This window comes from Xenopus tropicalis, chromosome 3, assembly GCF_000004195.4.
Source record: "Xenopus tropicalis strain Nigerian chromosome 3, UCB_Xtro_10.0, whole genome shotgun sequence".
NCBI lineage: Eukaryota > Metazoa > Chordata > Amphibia > Anura > Pipidae > Xenopus > Xenopus tropicalis.
In genome coordinates, this window is record NC_030679.2 from 90,901,937 (window position 1) to 90,924,028 (window position 22,092).

General features: G+C 41.0%; 2 protein-coding genes and 1 long non-coding RNA gene across 4 annotated transcripts in view; 1 reads left to right on the top strand and 2 right to left on the bottom strand.

Annotated features, from left to right (window-relative positions):
* Positions 1 to 11,917, bottom strand: part of LOC108644495 (stimulated by retinoic acid gene 6 protein-like) — a 32,632-nt gene extending 20,715 nt beyond the window's left edge. The window contains exons 1-4 of the mRNA XM_018092385.2: positions 11,831 to 11,917; positions 6,767 to 6,854; positions 4,652 to 4,749; positions 4,211 to 4,350 (exon numbers count right to left, since the gene is read on the bottom strand). Coding sequence (XP_017947874.2) covers positions 4,211 to 4,350; positions 4,652 to 4,749; positions 6,767 to 6,854; positions 11,831 to 11,859 — 355 coding nt within the window. The 5' untranslated portion in view covers positions 11,860 to 11,917. The remainder of the gene's footprint in view (positions 1 to 4,210; positions 4,351 to 4,651; positions 4,750 to 6,766; positions 6,855 to 11,830) is intronic.
* LOC116409756 overlaps positions 1 to 15,830 on the top strand; it is a 44,400-nt gene extending 28,570 nt beyond the window's left edge. Inside the window, exons 3-4 of the long non-coding RNA XR_004222018.1 lie at positions 11,833 to 12,247; positions 13,364 to 15,830. This is a non-coding gene — a long non-coding RNA (uncharacterized LOC116409756). The remainder of the gene's footprint in view (positions 1 to 11,832; positions 12,248 to 13,363) is intronic.
* Positions 15,487 to 22,092, bottom strand: part of ireb2 (iron responsive element binding protein 2) — a 46,981-nt gene continuing 40,375 nt past the window's right edge. Inside the window, exons 20-23 of one of the 2 annotated variants that reach the window (XM_012966754.3) lie at positions 20,073 to 20,220; positions 16,858 to 16,980; positions 16,557 to 16,742; positions 15,487 to 16,066 (exon numbers count right to left, since the gene is read on the bottom strand). In XM_012966754.3, coding sequence (XP_012822208.1) covers positions 15,956 to 16,066; positions 16,557 to 16,742; positions 16,858 to 16,980; positions 20,073 to 20,220 — 568 coding nt within the window. In that variant the 3' untranslated portion in view covers positions 15,487 to 15,955. 2 annotated transcript variants of the gene reach the window in all.

Sequence of the window (22,092 nt, forward strand, 5' to 3'; positions counted from 1 at the left end):
ATAAGTTAAGAGTTGAGGACACAAGAGGAAGGAGGTCCCTGCCCCTTAGAGCTTACAATCTATATGGGAGGGGTAACTAACAGACACAAATAGGCAAATATAAGTGCTGTAGGTCACAGTGGGTGACACTACAATATAAGTGCCAGTTCCCAGATCAGGTGCTGGGTGAGTGCTCCAAAAGGTAGTCTTTAACCTTAGTTTTAAAAAGACTGGGGGAGGATTCTCTCCGGAGGAAATCAGGGCATTCCAAATTTAAGGGGCAGCAAGGCAGAAAGGTTTAAGGCGGGAAACCGCAGTAGTAGTGGGGGGCGCAACCAAACGATTGCTCTGCAAGGAACGAAGGAGTCGGCTGGGAACATACGGAGACACAAGGGACGAGATGTAGTGAGGAGCAGAGGAATGGAGGGCTTTGAAGGTTAGGAGAAGGAGTTTGTAAGATATTCTTTGTTTAATAGGAAGCCACGATAAGGACTTTAGCAGGGGAAGGGCCTGAACTCTCCTGGATGAGAGGAGGAGAATTCTGGCAGCAGTGTTTAATATAGACTGTAGGGGGGAAAGATGGGAGTTAGGGAGGCCGGTTAATAGCAGGTTGCAGTAGTCCAGTCGTGACAGGATGAGAGCATGCATGAGCAGCTTAGCTGTTGCAGTAGAAAGAAAGGGACGAATTTTGGCAATATTGCATAAGAAAAAGTGACAGGTTTTGACAGTGGTGTTAATGTGGTTAGAAAAGGAGAGACTGGAGTCAAAGATCACCCTCAAACAACGCGCCGAATCGACGGGGTTGATGAGGGTGCCATCAATAGAGATAGAAAAGGGGGGGGGGTAGGACCAGGCTTAGGCGGAAAGATCATTAGTTCAGTTTTTCTTAGGTTGAGTTTGAGGTGGCATTGGTTCATCCAGTTAGAGATTAGAGTCTCAGGAGGCAGTTAGAGATTTGAGTCTCAGTTTCAACTGTTAACGAAGGGGTCGACAGATAAATTTGGATATCATCAGCATACAGATGGTATTTGAAGCCAAATGAACGGATAAGATCTCCCAAAGACAGCGTGTAGAGGGAGAACAACAACGGCCCAAGTACAGAGCCTTGAGGTACCCCCACATTAAGAGGAACTGGAGATGAGGTTTTATTAGCATAGGAGACAGTGAATGAACAGTTAGAGAGATAAGAAGAGATCCAGGATGCAGCCTGACTACGGAGACCAACCGAATGCAGAATTTGCATCAGGAGGGAGTGGTCAACCGTATCAAATGCAGCCGATAGATCTAGGAGGATTAGTATGGAAAAGTGACCTTTGGCTTTGGCAACCTGAAGATTGTTTGTAACTCTGCACAGGGCTGTTTCAGTAGAGTGCGCAGGCCGAAAACCAGAATGCAGAGGGTCTAATAGATTATGGGCATTAAGAAAGTTAGTGATACGGGAGAAGACAATACACTCTAAGATTTTGGAGGCAAGCGGTAGAAGTGAGACAGGGCAGTAGTTAGAGAGACAGGACTGGTCGAGCAGGGCCTTTTTTTAGGATGGGCTTGACACAGGCCTGTTTGAAGGAAGAGGGGAAGCGTCCAGAGGTCAGAGAAGAGTTAAAGATGTGAGTAAGAGCCAGAGTAAGTTCAGGAATGCAGTGTTTAAGCAGAGAGGAAGGCATAGGGTCAAGAGAGCAAGTGGTGAGCGGAGCCGACAAAAGAAGGTGGGAGACTTCGGAGACAGTTACGGGACCAAAAGAGTTAAGACATGCAGAGGGGGGCTGAGGAAGGAGGAGCTGGTTCGTATTAGTAGAGGGGGGAATCTGATTGCGGATGGACTCCACTTTTTTCATGAAGAAATCAGCAAAGGGGGTCTGTGAGGGGTCTGTGAGGGACGCAGAAGGGTATTGAAAATAGAAAACAGGCGTCGCGGATTGGATTTATTGTTATTTATAAGGGTGTTATAGTATTCCTGTTTAGCCTTCGACAGGGCAGAATTGGATAAAGTCTGCTTGCGTACGGGATTTCCTCCACATACGTTCTGCAGACCTCGTACAGGAGCGTAACAATTTGGTGCTCACATTCAGCCAGGCGCGTGGTTTTTGCACCCGAGTACGCTTAGGCTGATGGGGTGCAAATAGGTCAATGGTGGAGGCAAGTATACTGTTGTACTTGCTAACCAGGGTATCAGGGTCCAATATCTCATCAAAGGAGGAGAGACTGGACCTGAAAGAGGAAGCTAAGGCCGGGAGATCTACGTCGCGTGTATTTCTAATTAATACAGTGGGGGAAGGAGCAGGTTGGGAAGGAGAGTGAGAGACATAAAATGTAACCAGGGGAAGGGGACACTGTTAAAATCAGACAGGGACAGATTTTTTAGTAAAGACTAAATCCAGAAAGTGGCCATCCTTATGAGTTGGAGCATTTGTCCACTGCTGGAGTTCAAAGGAGGAGGTTAGGCGGAGAAAACGTGAGGGCCAGGGTTGCGAGGGATCATCAATGTGGGAGTTGAAATCCCCAAGGATGATTGCAGGGCCATCAGTAGAGAGGAAAAAGGAGAGCCAGGTTTCAAAATCAGAGAGGAAGGTAGCAGGGGAGGAGGCTGATGGGGGCCTGTAAATGACAGCCACCCGTACAGAGAGAGGATGGAAGATTTGAAGTGCATGCACCTCAAATGAGTTAAAAGAAAAGGCTGGTGGAATAGGAATAGGTGCAAACCGACAACGGGAGGAGAATTCCAACTCCCCCACCACGTCCAGTGGTCCGGGGGGTGTGTGAGAAAGACAGACCGCCATGAGAGAGCGCAGCTTCAGTGGCGGTGTCATCCTGTAAGAGGAGATGAAATGATTTAGAGCAGAACAGATCGTGGATTAGTGTAGCTTTGTTAGTAAAGGAACGGACATTAAGAAGGGCACAGGAAAACGGAAGGCAGGAGGAGGGAAGAGTGGGAACCTGAATAAGGTTAGAAGCAGCAGAGCGACAGGTTTTAGGCATGGGGACAGAAGGACGAGGACGGATATAAGTAGGTATGGAGCAGGGCCCGGGGTTTGGAGAGACATCCTCTGCAGACAGCAATAGGAGGAAGAGTAGTGAGAAGACGTGAGCAGAGGATTTGAAATGATTGCGCCTCTGCATACGGACAGTAACCGGGGGACAGAGGTGACGTAAGTAGTTATAGAGGGTAAAGGAGCCGGAGTATGTAGATGGGAGCAGGGAGGAGGATATGTGGATGGAGTATGGACAGGCAACAGGAGGGTTAAAGGAAGAGACTACCTTAGGGAGCACCATGCATACAATCAACAGGAATGAAGTGAGTGTAGTCATTTTCAGGCGAAGTACCAGATGGAGTTTGTTCACTGTTGTTCCAACTGCTGTCCAACTCTGTCTAACTCAGGAATAGAACAGTTTAGGTTATAGGCACACAAGGAGATTAGTTCTTCATTAAATCTTCATTACCATGGGCAACTAATCTCCTGCAAATGCTTTCCCACCACCAGTAAAGTAAATCGCTGGTGGGAAAAAATATTTGTTTTTTCAGAAATTGCCCAAAGTTTCTTTGCGAGTCATATATAGAATAACTAAGCACTGCATATGTTTTCCCAATGATGAGTTACTTTACTGCCAGTGGGAAAGCCCACAGCAAGAGAGATTTATCGCAGGCAACTAATCTCTTCTTTTGCTAGCAGCCTTACTAGTAATTTCCCTTGTTCCATCTCTACCTATGTACCTGTATTTATTAACAAAACACAGTTTGCCCCAATCAGATGATACGAAAACACAGTGATAGATATGGCAGATTTGTGCAGTGTTTTCTGGTCCCTTAAAAAACTCATGCCTGGTCTATAAAAATGACACTTGGTGGAAATAGTATTTGTAGGGAACAAACATAACAGAACTAGGAAGGATGGTACTTTTTGCATTCCACTTCCCTGGTTTACAGAACTCCCCTGAACTTCCATAAAAATCAAGGCAGATGGCACTGCCTGTAACAAACAGCCAAAGCATACTGGTAAAGCTGTGACTTGGTGAGTTCTTTACAGAGGGTCAGGCAGAGCTAATCCTGCAGTGGTGCATTTGTGGATTGAATTTAGGGGCCAAAACATTGGTAAGATGACCTATTTAACCAATATATATTAAAATAGCTCATTTTTTAAGGACTTACTGGGCCTGATTCTGCTGTTACACCCCTGGTTAGAGAGCTTCTTTTCTGAACATAAATAACAGAATAAGAAAATATTTGTATGCATACCTTTGGCCCAGGGTGGAGCATTAAAGTTAAAGTAGTTTGAATACTCATCGAAAAACAGGAGAAAAACAGTTGTAGCTGTTGCCCCACATGCAGCTCCATAAGACCATCTATTTGAGTAGCTGCTTATAAAGTTCACTGGCCTGGGGACAGAAAACAAAATAATCAGTACAGTAGTACATTAGCTATCAGGAACAATATCATTTGGAGGTTTTGCTGCAGGAATGCTTGCTGCATTAAGCTTAATATTACTGAGGGGAATTTTGAGGACAATTACATTATATTTAATTCAGTAGCCAAATAATACTTCAGCCCTGGTAAAATATGGCAGGATAAACATTTGCAACACTAGCAATAAAGTAATAATCTGAGTACTTCATTATTTATGCTTGGATTGCATGGCAGTAATCACATGCTTCATGATATTAATCTTAAAGTACCTACACAACAATGCCAAATTTCTTGCTCAGTGGAAGTTTATCTGTTGTTTTCAAAAGACTTGTCCGGCGTTGTACATAGGATAACAATAATGTGATCATAACCTGAATATAGATAAAATAATATTATTTTATAGGGCAAACAAGGTATTTAGAACCTGTCTAGATGAAATAGGTGTTTATGCATCAGTATAGTAGTATAAGTAAGATTATTCATCTTTAATGTTCATCCGGGGCCCCCCAGGGAAGTCCCTTTCAGCAGATACATATGAGGTGATTATTAATTCTCAACAACATTTATGCAGAAGGGAATCATGGCTCTGCTGCCTGTAATTTATTCAATCTAGACCAGGATTGTCCAACTAGCGGCCCGCAGCCCCACTCTGTGTGCCCCCCCCACCTGTCTGGCTGCTGTGACTGCTTACCTTTGTATAAACTTTAAATGGTATCAGTACTTTGATTAATTGGCCCCTGCATTCTTCACACCTCAAATTCAGGCTGTAATTCCCCTGTATTGCTTAAACATGCAATCCCCTGTATTGGTCACACTTTTTAATCCCTGCACCTCAGGCTCAGACTGTAAGTGCCCACATTGTTCACCTGTTCACACCTAAGACAGACTGTAGGAGCAGTGTCAGCATTGTGTCACTGACTGTGTGTGCCATACTTTGCCTACCCTATGCTGATTGTGTGTACCATACACACAGGCAGCATAGGGCAGGCAGAGTATGGCAAACACAGGCAGGGTAAGGCAGGCAAAGTATGGCACGCACAGGGCAGGCAATGTATGGCACACACAGGCAGCATAGGGCAGGCAAAATATGGCATACACAGGCAGCATATGGCAGGCAGAATATGGCATACACAGGCAGCATAGGGCAAGCAGAGTATGGCAAACACAAGCAGGGTAAGGCAGGCAGAGTATGGCCCACACAGGCAGCATAGGGCAGGCAGGGTAGGGCAAGCAGAATATGGCACACACAGGCAGTACTCTGCTTGCCCTATGCTGCCTGTGTGTGCCATAATCTGCCTGCCCTATGCTGCCTGTGGGAGGTGAACTTGGCAGGGGTGTGTTCTGGAAGTTTGTAAGCATTTGGAAATAGTCATTATATGTACATAAGTTATGTAATTATGTGCTGGGGGTTGCTGTGCTATCCACAGGGATGGAGGTGGCATATGGATTTAAGGGTGTGTATTATTATGACATAATATAATTCTTTCACATATGAAAGAATGATATTATATTTATTATATTATATTTCTACACCAATTATTTGGATTGGTATGGTCTTGAAAGCTCTTGTAATAACATGGGTGTGGTTTGAAATGGGTGCAGTTTAAAAAAGGGGAGTGGTCAAAAGTGGCTTCTATTATCATCCCTCCACCACAAAGACCAGATAAATTCTGTCCCTCAGTAGCACAGAAGTTGGACAGCACTGATCTAGACCAATAGTTTTCAGGGCCCTCTTACTTTATGTGGAAGTTTTTACACATGTTTTGCTGCACCTGTTACTTACAGCTCTTTTATTTACCTTCTCTTACTTTCTTTCCCCTACCTCTCATTAACCTCAGTGCGCCCATTTACTCTCTACATCAGTGTTTGATGTTGCTCCCAGTAACGTCAAAGTTGGTGCCCATTTTTGAATTCCTGACTTGGAGGCATGTTTTGGAGGCAAAAATATATACTGCTAAACAGAGCCTCATGTTGTTTGCCAGTCTACACTGTGCTACTAATTAGCCAATCTGAGTCCTTATTGGTCACCTACTAGGAAAGTTTTTGTGCTTGTGTTGCTCCCCGGCCTTTTTTTCATTCAATTGTTGCTCAAGGGTAATAAAAGGTTGGGGATCCCTTCTCTACATCATACTAAAAGTTAATTTAAAGATGAACAACCCCATTAAGGTTCACATAAATCTTCACTTGTTTGTCATTGGGTGAAATTTGCTGATCAAGTACAGATGGTGCTTCCCATCACTTTGATCAGTGCTGCTCTTTAGCAGGGGGCAGAATACTGTGTATGTCATTGCTCTAACTTGGAATAAACATATTCTTGCTTACATATGCCAACATTATAGACAAACAGATTTCAGATATCGACATAATTAAAGAAGAAATATTACTCACTGCTGGAATTAGTGAAAAATGGACAAAGAGATCCATTCTAATGGACTTCAGGCAGGTATCAGCAGAGGAATGTGTGGTCTCATTGGCGCTTATGGAAAAAGAAGGAAAGAAGATTACAGAAGACAACTGTATAAGAAATAGGTATGGGGTGGGATTTGCCCCCAGAAAGTGGGTGTCTAGTGTTAGGCTTCTGCCCCAGTATGATATTTCACAAATCTAAACCATGGAATTAAACTCTAAAATAAAAACTTTTTAACATTTCCTCCACCCCCACCCCCACCCCCCACCCCCCCAAGCTCTGTTGCCAGATTTCCCAGGGAAATCCACAGCAGAGGCTGGGGAAACATGTTTTTTCTTAAATTAAACCTAGTCTGCCACCTTGCCTCTGCAACCACCCTTCCCCCCCACCCCCGTGTGTGCAATGGCAAACAGCAGGGGCAATGACATAGGAGCACAGATTAAAGATAAGCAGGAGAGGTACCTGCCTGGCGCCCCATCATCATTGCATCCTAGGCAAGTGCCTACACCTGTTTCCAGCCCGGACATACACTACACCAGTGGTCCCCAACCTTTTTTGCACCAGGGACCGGTTTCAAGCAAGACAATTTTTCCAAGGACCAGGGATTGGGGGGTGGCGCAACTAGTGCATAGTATATAATTTAATTATATATATATATATATATATAATGTAATTATTATGCACTTTTGCACTTTATTATTAGTATTATTATTACATACAGCTTAATAAAGTACTTTGGTCCTTGTTGTGATCAGTAGAAAGCTTCCTAGGCCATCGCATAGCTCTTATCATGGCTGTGTAACACATCAGGGAGTTGGGATCACAGGTAATTGGGACCAGAGGTGGCCCGGTTCAGCACAGCCCATGGCCCGGTACTGGTCCCCAGACCGGTGGTTGGGGACCCCTGCACTACACGATCTAATACAGTGATTATAAAGGGAACCCAAATTAAATGTATCCAAATACGTTTGGAAATAAGTGGACTTATACACAAAAGCAATAAATTAAATTAAAATCTGCACCTAATATATATGCTAGGAGTCTTTATCAATAATGGGATTGACATGTAGTTCATGCAACACAAGCCTTAAATGTATTGGTGCAAGCCACTAAAGGAACAGGATCTACTGATCTGTTCAAATAATAAGTAGTAACTTTAAGGTAAACTACCCCTTTAAATACAATTGATACATGTCTAAATATAAATAGCCACATAAAGGAGCATTTGGGCCATAACAACATGTAATATAAGTTAAAAAGGGCGACTGTGGGGTTGGGCTGTATTTGTTTTCACTTTTATTAGTAGTGTGATTGCTTTGCCGTTGAAGTGTTGCAATTTACATTTATAGTTCATGCATTTTTCTCTCTATGGCATACATGTATTGTTTAGATAAGGCCAGTAATTATTTGTGTAGTTCTAGTGAATGTACATTGTTAAAAATCACTTTTTAACACCAGAGGAAGTACAGATACGAATAAAGAATTTAATTGATAACTCCTTTCACCCAGATAGCACCCACACATGTTTACTAAGGGTGTTCTGGGCAGTAATCAACAAATGTGAGTGATTTGAAACCTAAATAGATGTCAGTTTTTCCAATATTCCAGCCACAAATGTACAATATTATTGCTGTGTTCTGGCCCTCTGTGTTGGTCTGCTTGACTAGATTATGTTTTGAGAAAGGGTATCCACAAGCTTTCAAATACTGCCATACGCCTCCTACGTGTGCCTGCATCCGAATGAATGGAATACGCGCGGGTGCAGGCACAACGAAATACACATAAAAACGCAAGACTTTGCATTCTCTCGCATTTTATGCTGATATCAGCTACATGTGCCTGCATCTGAGTGTATGCCATTCATTCCGGTGCAGGCACAGGTAGGAGGCGTATGGTGGTATTTTCGGCAAGGGTTTTTCAGATTCCCAAAAATATACGCCATAGGCATGGTCAGACATTAGCCTAAGGTGGTTATACACGAGGCAATTTCAGTTGTAGATTCTAGTCCTTCAGAGTGATTTAGCACCTTATTTACCCGTGTATGGGCACCCCTGACAGGCCTCCCCAACTAACATCTGGCCTAAAATTGGCCAGATTTCGATCAGGCAGGTTTTATTTTCTCATCGTATTGGGGATCGAACTGGCTCATTTATACTGTGATTGGTCCAGTGGCTCATATACCTGCTGTTTTAATTTGATTGTTTAGACCTAGGGCCAAACAATTGAATTAGCCTGATACTGCCCACGTTAGGAGGGCATAACGGGGGAAGATCCGCTCATTTGGCAAACTTACCGTGTATGGCCACCTTTAGACTCGGCATTGGCTGTCACAGTTTTACCCAGTGGTGTAGAGTTGCTAACCAACAGTTTATGTTCCAGTGGGTGGTGTGAAACAACAAATACCGATCAGTGTGAGTGGGGTCCTTTGACTTGAAATAATGATAATGGTATAAAGCAGATGTTTTTGTGGGGCCGCATTTGTTGCACCATCAGATAAATAGTTACTACAAATCAACATTAGACAAATAGCTGCTATAAAATACAAAAAGTGGTAACACAGTTTTCTGTAAACTTGCTTGCATGTGATGGCACAGACATGCTTGTTGCCTCAGTTCTGACTCTCCATTTAATGGCAGGATTACATTCTGACACTTTCTGTCCATAACTGCAGCTGTTTGGGTACCCTGCTTGGCTGCAGAGTAGTGCCAGGAATGCAAAACAGATGGCTACTAAAAGTCAGCAAAGGTAAATGCTAGAAGAAAAACCTATTAACAGTGCAGGTTGTCAAATCAGAAACTATTCACCCCTATACTTACCCTATTTGCTTGTACCTTCCGTTTATATCAGATGTTAAGGGATTATACGCATCTATACAAAAGTTGCTTGTCGTGAATTTAGGAAGTCACCATTCTAGCACTATGTGTATCGTATCTTGTTAACACAAGAAACAATTATTGAAGTTATCATAGATAGTCCACATTCAGTATCTACTGTATATATATAAACCTTTTTTGGGAAATATAGAAAGCTCATTCCGTAGCTGTTCTTGACAGCCTCCTAATTAGCATTTTGTGTATAATTTACTCTGTAAATGTAATAAAAAGCACCGTAGACCGGGTACACAGAGATAATCAATATACAGTGTCTGATATACAATTATATCATTTTGAAGTGACTGTTTCCAACACTAAAGTGAAAAGGGTTACAACAGCAGGTAACAATATTGCAACAATATTGGCAACCCAGTAATTAACTAGTAAGTTACTTCTGTATAATAAGTAACAATTTAGCCCAGTGCAAGTAGAAGTAAGATTAATAGGTAGTAAGGCACATTACAACAGGACACTATTCTATGATAATAGGTTGGTGTATTTTTACAGTGTGGAAAATGGACTTTTCACCTTTTAATAATATAGCTGTGCTGTAATAATGTAAATAAGTATTGTTTAGAATCAAATGTAAAGTAGACTTCCTTATTTATCCTAAGCATGCTTGGGCTTACCCCCAACCTGCAACTGTTAGAAAATCATTTTATAATATAAAAAAATGAAAGCATTGCTATTTACTATTATTTTACTTCAACCCATTACACCTTATGCAGGTTTCAGTTTTATTGCTTAAATATCATACAACCTAAGCTGCATAATGTGTGTAGTTTGTCCACTAGTGGTTTATATGGACAAGAAAACAAAGCTCTAAGTGCAATTCACTTACTCCTGACGACTACATGAACCTGAGTACAAAACCTCCATATTATGGACAGAACGCCCTAGAAAATGATTTTAGTGCAGGATATGGACAGTTAGGAGTGCAATTAACTTGACATAAAGCTCCAGGATGGGAAGAGGAGAAAGGTTTTCAATATCTTTGCCAACTCATATGAGAAGGCAGAAGATGTTTTATAGCTGTTGTCTGGAAAGTAACTGGATGGTTACTGTGATAATCTGGCTTAACCCTGTACCTAACAGAGAGGCTACAACACAGAACAGCTAAGGGCACTGGCACACATCGAGATTAGTTGCCTGCCATAAATCTTTGCTACAGTGGGTGACTAATCTCCCCAAAATGCATTCCCACTGGCAGGAACGTGAATCGCCAGTGGGACGACATACATGTCGCTTCAGTTTTCAGAAGTCGCCCAAAGTTTCCACATGAGACAACTTTATCACAAGTGACTTATCTCCCCATGTGCCAGTGCCAGTGCCAATGCCCTAAGGTCAAAATATGAATGTTTCAGGCCCTAAGGATGCCAAGGATCAATGGCAAATTACTGGGCCCTACAGCAAAATCATAATAAGAATAAGATTTTCATCTTACCAATAATGGAAATGATAATGCCCTACTGGCATCCCTAGTAACTGCAGGGTCTGCTTCTGCACCTGTATTAAGTTCTGTAGTCTTACAACAGACCATGTACCAACTAATTCTCCAGTCCAGTGTTTTGTAAAATGGAAACCAGAGTTTGGATTTGGTTTAGAATTTGGCCATGTCCTAAAATGAGGAATTTGAAAAAGACTTTTGCCACAATGCAGCACTTGTCTGGTTATGTGAGGAATATACAGTATGTGGCATGCATACTGCACTGGTGTTGCACAGCCCTCTTCACTGTAATGTGCTATTACACATTTGATACTTCTATGCAGCAAGAAAACATTCCAGTTATTGCATGTTTGTACAGTTTTTCTTTTTGTATGTGAAGCATTACTGATCCTGTGGTTATTTAGCAAAAATGAGAAAGCTCTAAATCCAATAAATAAAACACTATAAGAATCACAGCACCATGTTTTATCAGCTTTAAAAATGTATTAATATTCCAAAATATAGAGATCAGATAGTGACACATATAGTAATCAGTAATAAAGGGCACTTATGTATAAAAAATACACACACACACACATATATATATATATATATATATATATATATATATATATATAATGATGAAAGTTATACAATATACTTTTAAGTCCTGTATAATTTAGTTTAGGAACAGTAAATTGTGATTCCTAAATAAACCTTACACTCATACAAATTCATCTACTTACAGTCTGGATGTGGGTGCCGACTCCATCATGCTGCTGCTGCTGCTGCCTCACAAGGTGTGTCTACTTACCAACCTATTTAGAACAGCAGGACGGTTTTATCAGCAATGAGCAAATGACCGGCAGGGAAGTATGACATGAATAAACTATTGGGTAACTCCTCTATCCTAAATGCTTAATGGAACTAGTGTTACGGCTGCACCTTGATTGGGGATCCCCTATCCTTATTCCCAAGCTGAGAGGTTTTCATCACTGGCACAGGTTTGTGCAGTTCCAGTGGCACTCTTTTTATGTGTGCAAACCAAGCAGAGACATCTGGCTCCTAGAAAAGGGCATAAACAGAGGAATTGTCATTGTTCAGAGATGATCTGTGTACATCTGGGAACTAGAGATGGTGTTGTTTCCTCAAGTATACTTAAGGTAACCTTATCCTCAAGGAGGGTTTCTGGGAGCAAGCTAGCACAGACATTTATATAGTAAATCAAAGTGCCTTCAAAGGATTGGCATTTTTTTATACTTGCATGATTGCATAGAAAGGCACATTCCAGATAAAGTTTATGCAATCCATAACAACTTATAGCATCTTGCAAATTCTTGTGCTGTTTTAGGTTGCCACTTTAAAAGATTCTATCACTTTATAGAATGGATCAACACTCCCTTCTGTGTTTAAAAATGTGTTATTTATTCAAATAACATAGCAGTGTCCATAGTCTAACGTTCTCAAGAAATACTTAAAGGGAAATACCCCCCCCCCCCCCCCATATTGACATGATATTCAGTTGGGCTTATGTAGAAAAGGTATCTGAATTTCCACATGTAAATACGCGTTTGCTTTGTTTTTCCGAAGTCATGCAAAGTTTCTTTCTCCAAGCGACGCATATGCCTTTCCACCAGCGATTCACTTTATTGCCAGTGGAAATGCATTATAAGATTAGTTACTGCGGGAACCGAAATTAACTGCAGGTGACTAATCTCCCCATTTTCCTCACAAGGAAACTTTGGGCGAGTTTGGAAAACTGAAGTGATGCATATGTTGGTGATTAAGATTCTTGCCGGTGGACGAGCACTTTAGGGAGATTAGTCGCCCGCAGTAGTGGAGATTTATCACGGGTGATTAATCTCCCTGTGTGCCAGTGCCCTAAGGGAATACTAAAATTCAACAATTAGCCAACACATGGTACCAGTGTTGGACTGGCTTGTCAGGTTCCCAGGATTTTTCCTGGTGGGCCCTTTGCCCTTCTGGAGCGCAGAGCATTATCTCTTTTCTACACTCTCCAGGCTCTGCTTGTGTTTTCAGTTATTTATAGCAGTGAATGACTCAAACATTTAGATACTATATTTCTTAACATTAAGGGCTCTGGCAGTTGGGCCCCTGATATCAGGTTACCTGGTGGGTCCTTTGTGCCAAGTATGACACTGGTACACCTTATGTTTGGGCTTCTGTACCATCCTAGGTCTACAAATGTCATTTGGCTTTGAGAATCTGTACTTACAGCTGCTCTCAGTAACTCCCCATTTTTTTCTTTTGATACATAGGATATGCTGTGCTGATGTTGGCTGAGCTAAGGGACTGATGCACAATATATAATATTCTTTATACAAGGCTGGCAGAACAGAAACCAGTGCAGTCTGCATTATTGTTAATAAGCCACATTGTTTAGCATTTACAATTAAATATACTGTATAATACATAAATATAAAAAAAGTAAAATACAGGAAGAAATATGAAAATACATACAAAAATAGAACTATTTATTGGTATTTGAGAGATGCTGTCTTGCAAAGGCTCTAGGCTTCCGGGCTTTTGTTTGCCAAAGTTCTTTGTATGTTATCATTATATTATCACACATTAGTATGAAAGGACAAATGAATACTTGTAGAGGGCAGCGCTGCTTGTTTAGCCTCTGTATTGACTTTGCTAATGTGGGAAGTAAGCATATCAGCCCCCCAGTGTTTGATTTAACTAATGGCCTCAAAACACAATGGAGGAGTCAGAACTTTGAAATTAACCTTGAAATAACACCAAATAATAACCTGATGATTTCAGCAGGAAACAATGTATACTTTGCTATAAAAATAGCTTAATTCAATTAACAAGCAAAAACTTAAATTCATATATGTGCAACACGGATGGCCTTTTGCTAACTGCCTATAAGTGATATCATATAGCAAAGTGATAACTTACAACAATTCAACTTAAACTTTAACTATTTATTGCCACAGGGCTTATACTAGAGCTCAATTCTGTTCATTTTAGTTCTAAAGCACTGCCAAGGCACAGCACATGGACTACCATAACACACATCGGGTGCCAGAACTCAGGGGCATGACAGGTACTTTGTGCAGTTTTCAGGTACAGTTTCCATACGGAATCAAGCTCTTGCCTTTTAGTTTTTTATTTTTGGACTAAAAGTAAAAAATTTTTTTTAATTTTTTTAATCCTTATACATATATGTAGGCATGAAACCACAACGCCAAGAGATGTCAACAGAACATAGGATTAATCAAGTAATCAATTTGTTAAATTCTGAGAACTCATCAACAGCCTTGATAAATACCTCTATTTAGGCTTTAGCCACTGCTGAACTGAATTTCTTCAAGCTGAAATCAAGAGACAGATAAAGTCACCCCATCCCAAGCTGTGGAAAAAAACAGTTTAATTGTACCTATTGCATGCATCTTGCATGGCGCATACAAAAATGACTAACCTCCATACCAAGTTGAAAATTTTAAAATTTACTCAGTAGCATCCAACCTAACTAGACTGACCACTGCAACTGATGCTTAATGCTACCACAGGCCCAGTACCTCACCCAGTTTAATTCTGCTACATCTAGATGGGGGAGCATAGAGCACAGTGATGCTGACCACACACAAAAAAAAAAAAATCTGAATTCCCATTTAAAAATGGAAATTCTGCCATTAAAATTTACCATGGGCTGGTCACCACCCTTGGAAAAATGCCATTCAAGGCAAGGTTCCCCCGGGGAAAACAAAGATATTACAGAGACAAGTTATCTGGGTGTTGTATATAGAGATTACTACACATATCTCAACACAGTTTTTCGGATGGCAGTATTGAAATTACACTGTAACTATTTTATTCCAGCCTTCAGTGATACAATTTAGAAATTCAGCAGGCCAGTTTGTTTGTGGTGCTAGCAGAGGACATTATTGACAGAACAATTACTATTAGCCAAATGTGTATTCTACATATGAAACAACATCCCTCAAAATCCCACTGATTGACTTATGCTTGTGTGTCATATGAGCATCAATATCTGTTCCCACTGGAACATGGGTCATATTTTCCTCTGTTCAGTCCATGTACCAAGCTTATAAATCTCATCTGCCACTCATTTTTGGTTCTCATTGAATACCAAGATTTCCCTGTTAAGGAAATCAAACTATTCAAGCGCCAGTTAAATTATTTCAATTAAATTTAAAAACATTTTTTGGACGTGTTGATCACAGGAGCATATATTTTTGCATGATGCCTTGGTGTCTGGTATTCAAGTAAATGTGCCTCAAAATGCTACAGCACTTTGGCACCTATGCAGTTAACTGTATTAGTAAGGCACTCTCTCCTCTCTTAAAAAAAAAAATCCTAACTGTATGTTATCTAGAGTTGTAAAAGATGAAATTGCTTCAGCAAATGGTAACAGTCATGTTTATAAGCTTTATTTTCATTCTTGACATATGCAACATTAATAGAGGCATGAATAACATGTCCATAGCAATGTGTTTCTCTTCAGATCCATGAAAAAAACTCAGCAAATGGAAAGTTTCTGATAAATCAGTTTTTTCTTTAAATACAAAGTCATCCATTCATTCTGAAAACTGCTACTGGAAGTCCATGAAACAGCAGTTACAGGTTTTACAGAGAAAAACTGTCCACAGCTGCTTTCCCAACCTTCTCTGCAACTACATATGATCAGCTTGAAAATAATTTCTTCCCTTCAGGCAGTTTGAAAAAGGCATGTCCATAGCACCAGTCTTGAAAGGAAAGAGCCAGAAAAGGTTTCACTAGTTCCTTTTCAGCAACCCATGTCTGCTGGAGGTAAGAAGTAAAGGAGAGCAGGTGGCGAGATGCCTTTCTGACTTTACCATCCTGATTCCTAAACTCTATTATAAATATTTCCGTGCCACATAGCTTAATATTCCACCGTGTTTATAGAAAGTGACTTCTGCTTCATTGTCAAAGGCTGCAATCACATGGAAAGTCTTCCCAGTGTTTGTCTGGAAAAAAAGGAGAGAGAAAGTTTCTTTGGAGCCAATAAAATTGTAAGTATAAAAGTAGTCAAAAACCCAACCACAGGCAAAAGCTCCCACAGACTGCCCTCTCCACTGGCCTCCCTCCCTGCAGCATCTATTATACAGAAAAGTGTCCTGTTCGGAAAGTTGACCTATAGGCGCCATAGGTGCCATCTTCTCGATGTTCAGATCCTCTTCTTTTACTCTGCCATAGACAGAGCTTTTTTGCGCTTGTGCAGTTAGAGCTTATCCCTTACGAGCTTCAGCTGCCCATGCAACAGAAAGCTCAGTGACCTAGAAGCCTGGAAATATGCTGCGATGCTCTGAGACAGGGGGGGCCTAAGGGGGCTTTTGTCTGTAGGGGGTTTCTTAAACATACATTTTTTTAAATTTTAAACTGAGGCATTATAATATACAAATATGTGCATCATTAGCAAACATAAAAAGTTACTTTAAAAAAAAAAAAAAAACTTACCTTAACTTCTATTTTGTGTCTAGGAGTCAAATCAACTGGAAGCGAAAAAGAATATTGCTCTTTTGCTGAAAGGCCCAGGGTCTCTGCATTTTCCCCACTAAGAAATTGAAGAGGAGCAATGCCCATACCCACTAAGTGGTCTTTATGTATCTTCTCATAACTTTCAGCTATCACCACTCTGACACCCTGTTAACAGATCAGAAAGGCAGTAAAAACCAATTACCATCCATGCCTTATCTTTAATTTACAGTTATAAAGGCCAGAATGTGTATTTTTTAGGTTAACAAAAAACATTACCTACCAACAAAAAAGGTCCTTTAGCAGCCCAGTCTCTAGAATTACCTAGTCCATACTTTTTCCCGGCTATAATTATGAGGGGAATTTCTGCTTTTTGATAAAGTTCTGCAGCATCAAAAACATCCATCTAGAAAACAAGCATATATATTTTAGAACCTAATATTTGCAAGTTTAGTGCAAGTGAAATAGTGCACACGTTTAAAAATAAACCAAAAACTCAGAACTCAAAAATCAGACCTTGCTATGCTTGACTTAAACCTAAGCTGATCCTGGTCCTATTTTGTTTTGAGAATTAATTTACCTTGTTTTATTGTTGTGTCTCACTTGACACTTGTTTTGCCATGAAACTCTGTAGGCTGTGACTGGTGTCTCCACAGTTGCCACAGAAATAATCTATTACTATTATTAAAGGAGAAGGAAAGGCAAAGTCACTTGGGGGTGCCAAAATGTTAGGCACCCCAAGTGACTTAAATCGCTTAGCTTGTACCCCGGGCTGGTGCCCCTGTTAGGAGAAAACAGCACCAGCCCGGGGTAGCTGCAGCGCTTCCCCCTTCCTGCTTCGCGTGCACGCACATGCACAGTAGAGTGAAAAGCCGAACTTTAACAGAGAAGTCGGCTTTTCACTCTACTGCGCATGCGCGCATTGTTTAGTCCTTAGAAAACGAAGCAGGAACCGCTGCGCTACAGCTACCCCGGGCTGTTTTCTCCTAACAGGGGCACAAGCCCGGGGTACAAGGTAAGCGATTAAAGTCACTTGGGGGTGCCTACATTTTTGAAGAGAGCCCTGCCCAAAAGAATTACAAATATAGCAAGTAACTGGGCTGTGCATAATTTTGTTTTGTTTTCATTTACAGCAGTGGCACACACAGTACTTTATTTTCTATGGATGACAAAGGGCTACAGGACCACAGGAAAATACAGAAGGCTGCATTCTTATGCAATCAAAGGAGAACTAAACCCACCCCAGGTACAAAAGCCCCCTTAACTGGTCTGCATCGGTCCTCCTCACCTCTCCTTTTTCGCATAGCCTATAACTTAGAAAAGTAGCCCTATAGAAAAACCCAAGCTAAAAAAGCAGAGCAGCACAGCAGCGTACTGGGCTCCATCTTCCATTCAATAGAAAATGCTTTGGGTCTCACCACCAACACGGACCCTGCTTGAAAATGCACAGTTGAAGCTGATTCCCGGCTAGCCCCAACTGTGCATGCTCAAGCAGGGTCCGTATCAGCGGTGAGACCCGAAGAATTTCCTATTGAACTGAAGATGGCGCCCAGGTACGCTGCTGCACTACTCTGCTTTTTTAGCTTGGGTTTTTTTATAGGACCACTTTAAAAAATTATAGGCAATGCGAGAAGTGAGAGGTGGGGGGGGTCGATTCAGGGCAGTTAAGGGGTCTTCTGTACTTTGGGGGTGGGGGTTAGTTCTCCATTATGTGATTCCTTGTTTCGCCTGCAGGGATTTCTGTGATTCACAATTAAAAGCTTTTTCCAGGCACATTGGTGGTATGGGGATAGTGACTTCTAATAAATGACAAAGCACACCCAAGTACCCAAGTACCATTCACGTTTCACCATTCATCTCCAGCTTAATTACACCTATCTGGAAATTACAATGGCAGCAGCCTTCTATAAGCCATTTAATACAGATCAATGCACATTCCCTGGCACCATGTTTAATTAGTAATATATTGTTTGAAAGTCAATTCATTTTCAAAATCAAAAGGTTTTTAGTTACAAATTCATATCTTTTAGTTAAAGTTATTTTAGCACCATCAACTATTTTTTTTTTTTTTTAAACAAAGCCCTTAATGGTCAGTAAACAGATTATATAAAACCCTTTTTGCACCAAAAATTATTGTTATAGTTTTATATAGATAAATATAGTTTTCTGCATTAATTATGGGATGTACTCGGACCGTCAGCTATGTCACAACTATAGACCAACATAATCTTAAACTAATAAACATGAACAATTGCACTACTTCTTGTCAATACTGTTTAATTTACAGCATACGTTGAAAAAAAGTATATGAACCTCTAAGCCACTGGTTTTCATAGCCCCTTTATGGCTCAACATTTGGGCAGGGGTTCCCAGGAGCTTCTAACAAGGTTACAAATATTTCAAAACTTCAAAATTTCAGCTACAGCCCAGGTTATGCATCCAGTTTCTTTAAAAAAATCCCTCTCCTGGATGTCCTTTAAACCCAGAGGAGCCAGCAGCTCTTTCTAGTTAGCATAACCTTGTGATGTGAGTGACGGGCAGCTACTGCAGAGTTCTGCTTAAGTCCAACCCAATGTTCCCTAGCTTCCAGCTTGAATGCGTCCCAGTGTTCCATAGTGTTAATAGGTTGGTGGGTTGTCTGAAAACAATCAGCAACATTCTTGGTGGTTTCAAAGTACCAACCTGTTGTTTGCTGGGTTTTGGCTACTTTTGCACCTTTCTGTAAGTTTATAATTTGGAAACCTGACAAAATTCATTCAACAGAATTCAACATTAAATACAGGTATAGGACCCATTATCCAGAATGCTCGGGACCAAGGGTATTCCGGATAAGGGGTCTTTCCGTAATTTGGATCTCCATACCTTAAGTCTACTAAAAAATCAATAAAACATTAATTAAACCCAATAGGATTGTTTTGCATCCAATAAGGATTATTTATATCTTAGTTGGGATCAGTTACAAGGTACTGTTTTATTTCTACATAGTAAAAGGAAATCAGTTTTAAAATTCTGAATTATTTGATTAAAATCGTGTCTATGGGAGACGAGCTTTCCGTAATTTGGAGCTTTCTGGATAACGGGTTTCCTGATAAGGGGTCCGATACCTGTACAGGTATGGAATCCCCTATCCGGGAACCCTTTATCCAGAAAGTTCCGAATTACGGAAAGGCCATCTCCCATAGACTCCATTATAAGCAAATAATTCTAATTTTTGAAAATGATTTACTTTTTCTCTGTTATTATTATACAGTACCTTTGTACCTGATCCCAGCTAAGATATATTTAATCATTATTGGATGCAAAACAATCCTATTGGGTTTATTCAATATTTAAATGATTTTTTAGCAGACTTAAGGTATGGAGATCCAAATTACGGAAAGATCCCTTATCTGGAAAACCCCAGGTCCCGAGCATTCTGGATAAAAGATTCCATACCTGTACATACATTTGTCAGTGCTCAAATAAAACAGAAATAACATTGCTAACCAGATTACTCACAATTTGTCCTGATGGTAAATGGAAGGTTTTGGGCCCAGTTTTGCCAACAAGCTTATTGAACAGCTTCATATTTGCAAAAGTCCCTCGCGTCATCACAGCATCATTACCTCTCCGGGCTCCATATGAATTAAACTCTCGTGGAATCAGACTTCAATTAAGAAATAAGAAAATAGCAAAAGATTAAATCATATTCAGAGACTGTGGTATGAATTAGGAGCACACTCTAAGAGGCGGATTTATCAAAGTTAATTAGAGCTCACCACAGAAAAATTAATCTGTTTTCTGTTCATTCCAATGGGATTTTGAATAGCATAGTTAAGTTGAAGTTCACCATTTGATAAGTATGCTTCTAAACATCCCATAGAAATAAATAGAAAGTGAGTGAATTTTCCTTTAGTGAGATCTAATTTTGATAACTCTGCCCCAGTATTATTTGGTTTTGGTTTATAACATTGAACAAATGCCTAACACTTGAATTGCCATTGAAAAGCTTTTTGAATTTTTTTTTAAAGGACTTAGACAGAGGAAACTTAGCTGTATTAGTAAGTAATAAGTATTCGTGCTAGGGATGCACAAAATCCACTTTTTTGGATTCAGCAGAATAAACTTGAAGGTTTCTCCCACACCAGGTACCTCTCCTTTCTCTCATTACTTCCAACTCAATATTGCGCAATCTTCTTACTGGGTGCCTTCAGGAGAAGGAAGATGCACTAGTGCACACTTTTTAACTAAGTGCCACAGAAAAGGCTAAGTCACTTGGGGATGCCAAAATGTTAGGCACCCCCAAGTGACTTAAATCGCTTACCTTTTACCCCGGGCTGGTGCCCCTGTTCAGAGAGAACAGCACCAGCCCGGGGTAGCTGCGATCGCTTCCTCCTTCCTGATTCACGTGCGCGCGCATGCGCAGTAGAGTGAAAAAGCCGAACTTTAACTATAAAGTCGGCTTTTCACTCTTCTGCTCATGCGATTGTCCCGGACATTTGCCAGCAGCGCGTATAGGGACGGAGGAAGCGCTTGCTACAGGTACCCCAGGCTGTGACTGGTGCCTTCACAGTATTAAAGGAGAAGGAAAGGCAAAGTCACTTGGGGGTGCCAAAATGTTAGGCACCCCCAAGTGACTTTAATCGCCTACCTTGTACCCCGGGCTGGTGCCCCTGTTCAGAGAGAACAGCACCAGCCCGGGGTAGCTGCGATCGCTTCCGCGCACATGCGCAGTAGAGTGAAAAAGTCGAACTTTAACAGAGAAGTTGGCTTTTCACTCTACTGCACATGCGCACGTTGTTTAGTCCTTAGAAAACGAAGCAGGAAGGAGGAAGCGCTGCGCTACAGGTACCCCAGGCTGGTGCTGTTTTCTCCTAACAGGGGCACCAGCCCGGGGTACGCGATAAAAGTCATTGGGGGTGCCTAACATTTTGGCACCCCCAAGTGACTTAGCCTTTCCTTGTCCTTTAAGATCTACTTACACAGTACTCGTATGTTTCAGTTGTGCCATCTCTTATTCGTACACACGGTTAGTTGGATTTAAATAGCTAAGGTTGGTCCCATTGGTAAAGCTTATTACACTATTGTCTATTGTGCAATATTGATCTTCTCTCTCTTGGGTTTGTTATCAAGGAGCTGACTGGACAGATGGGCCCTATTTGCCATTAATAGATACAATTCTATGACAGCACAAAAGAACGAAAAAAAAAAAATTCAAAAACCACAACACCACAAAAACTGAAAATGAAGACAAATCACATTATACTTAAAATGAATGCTCCATTTTGGAAAGCAGAGACCTGCAGCTCCATTCAGAAATGACTGCGTTAGTCAGCACTGTATTATGAAGGGGCAGGTGGGAAAACATGTAGGAGTCCCCCCCTCCTGCCTTCTACCTTGTACATCATTCAGATGCTCCTGCGCCCCTTAGTGCTCTTGCAAGAGCAAGTGCAATTTAATTTTGGTCAGATTTGTAAAGGATTCTATATTCGGCTGAATCCAAAAAATGATGGATCTCGTTCATCCCTATAATAAACAC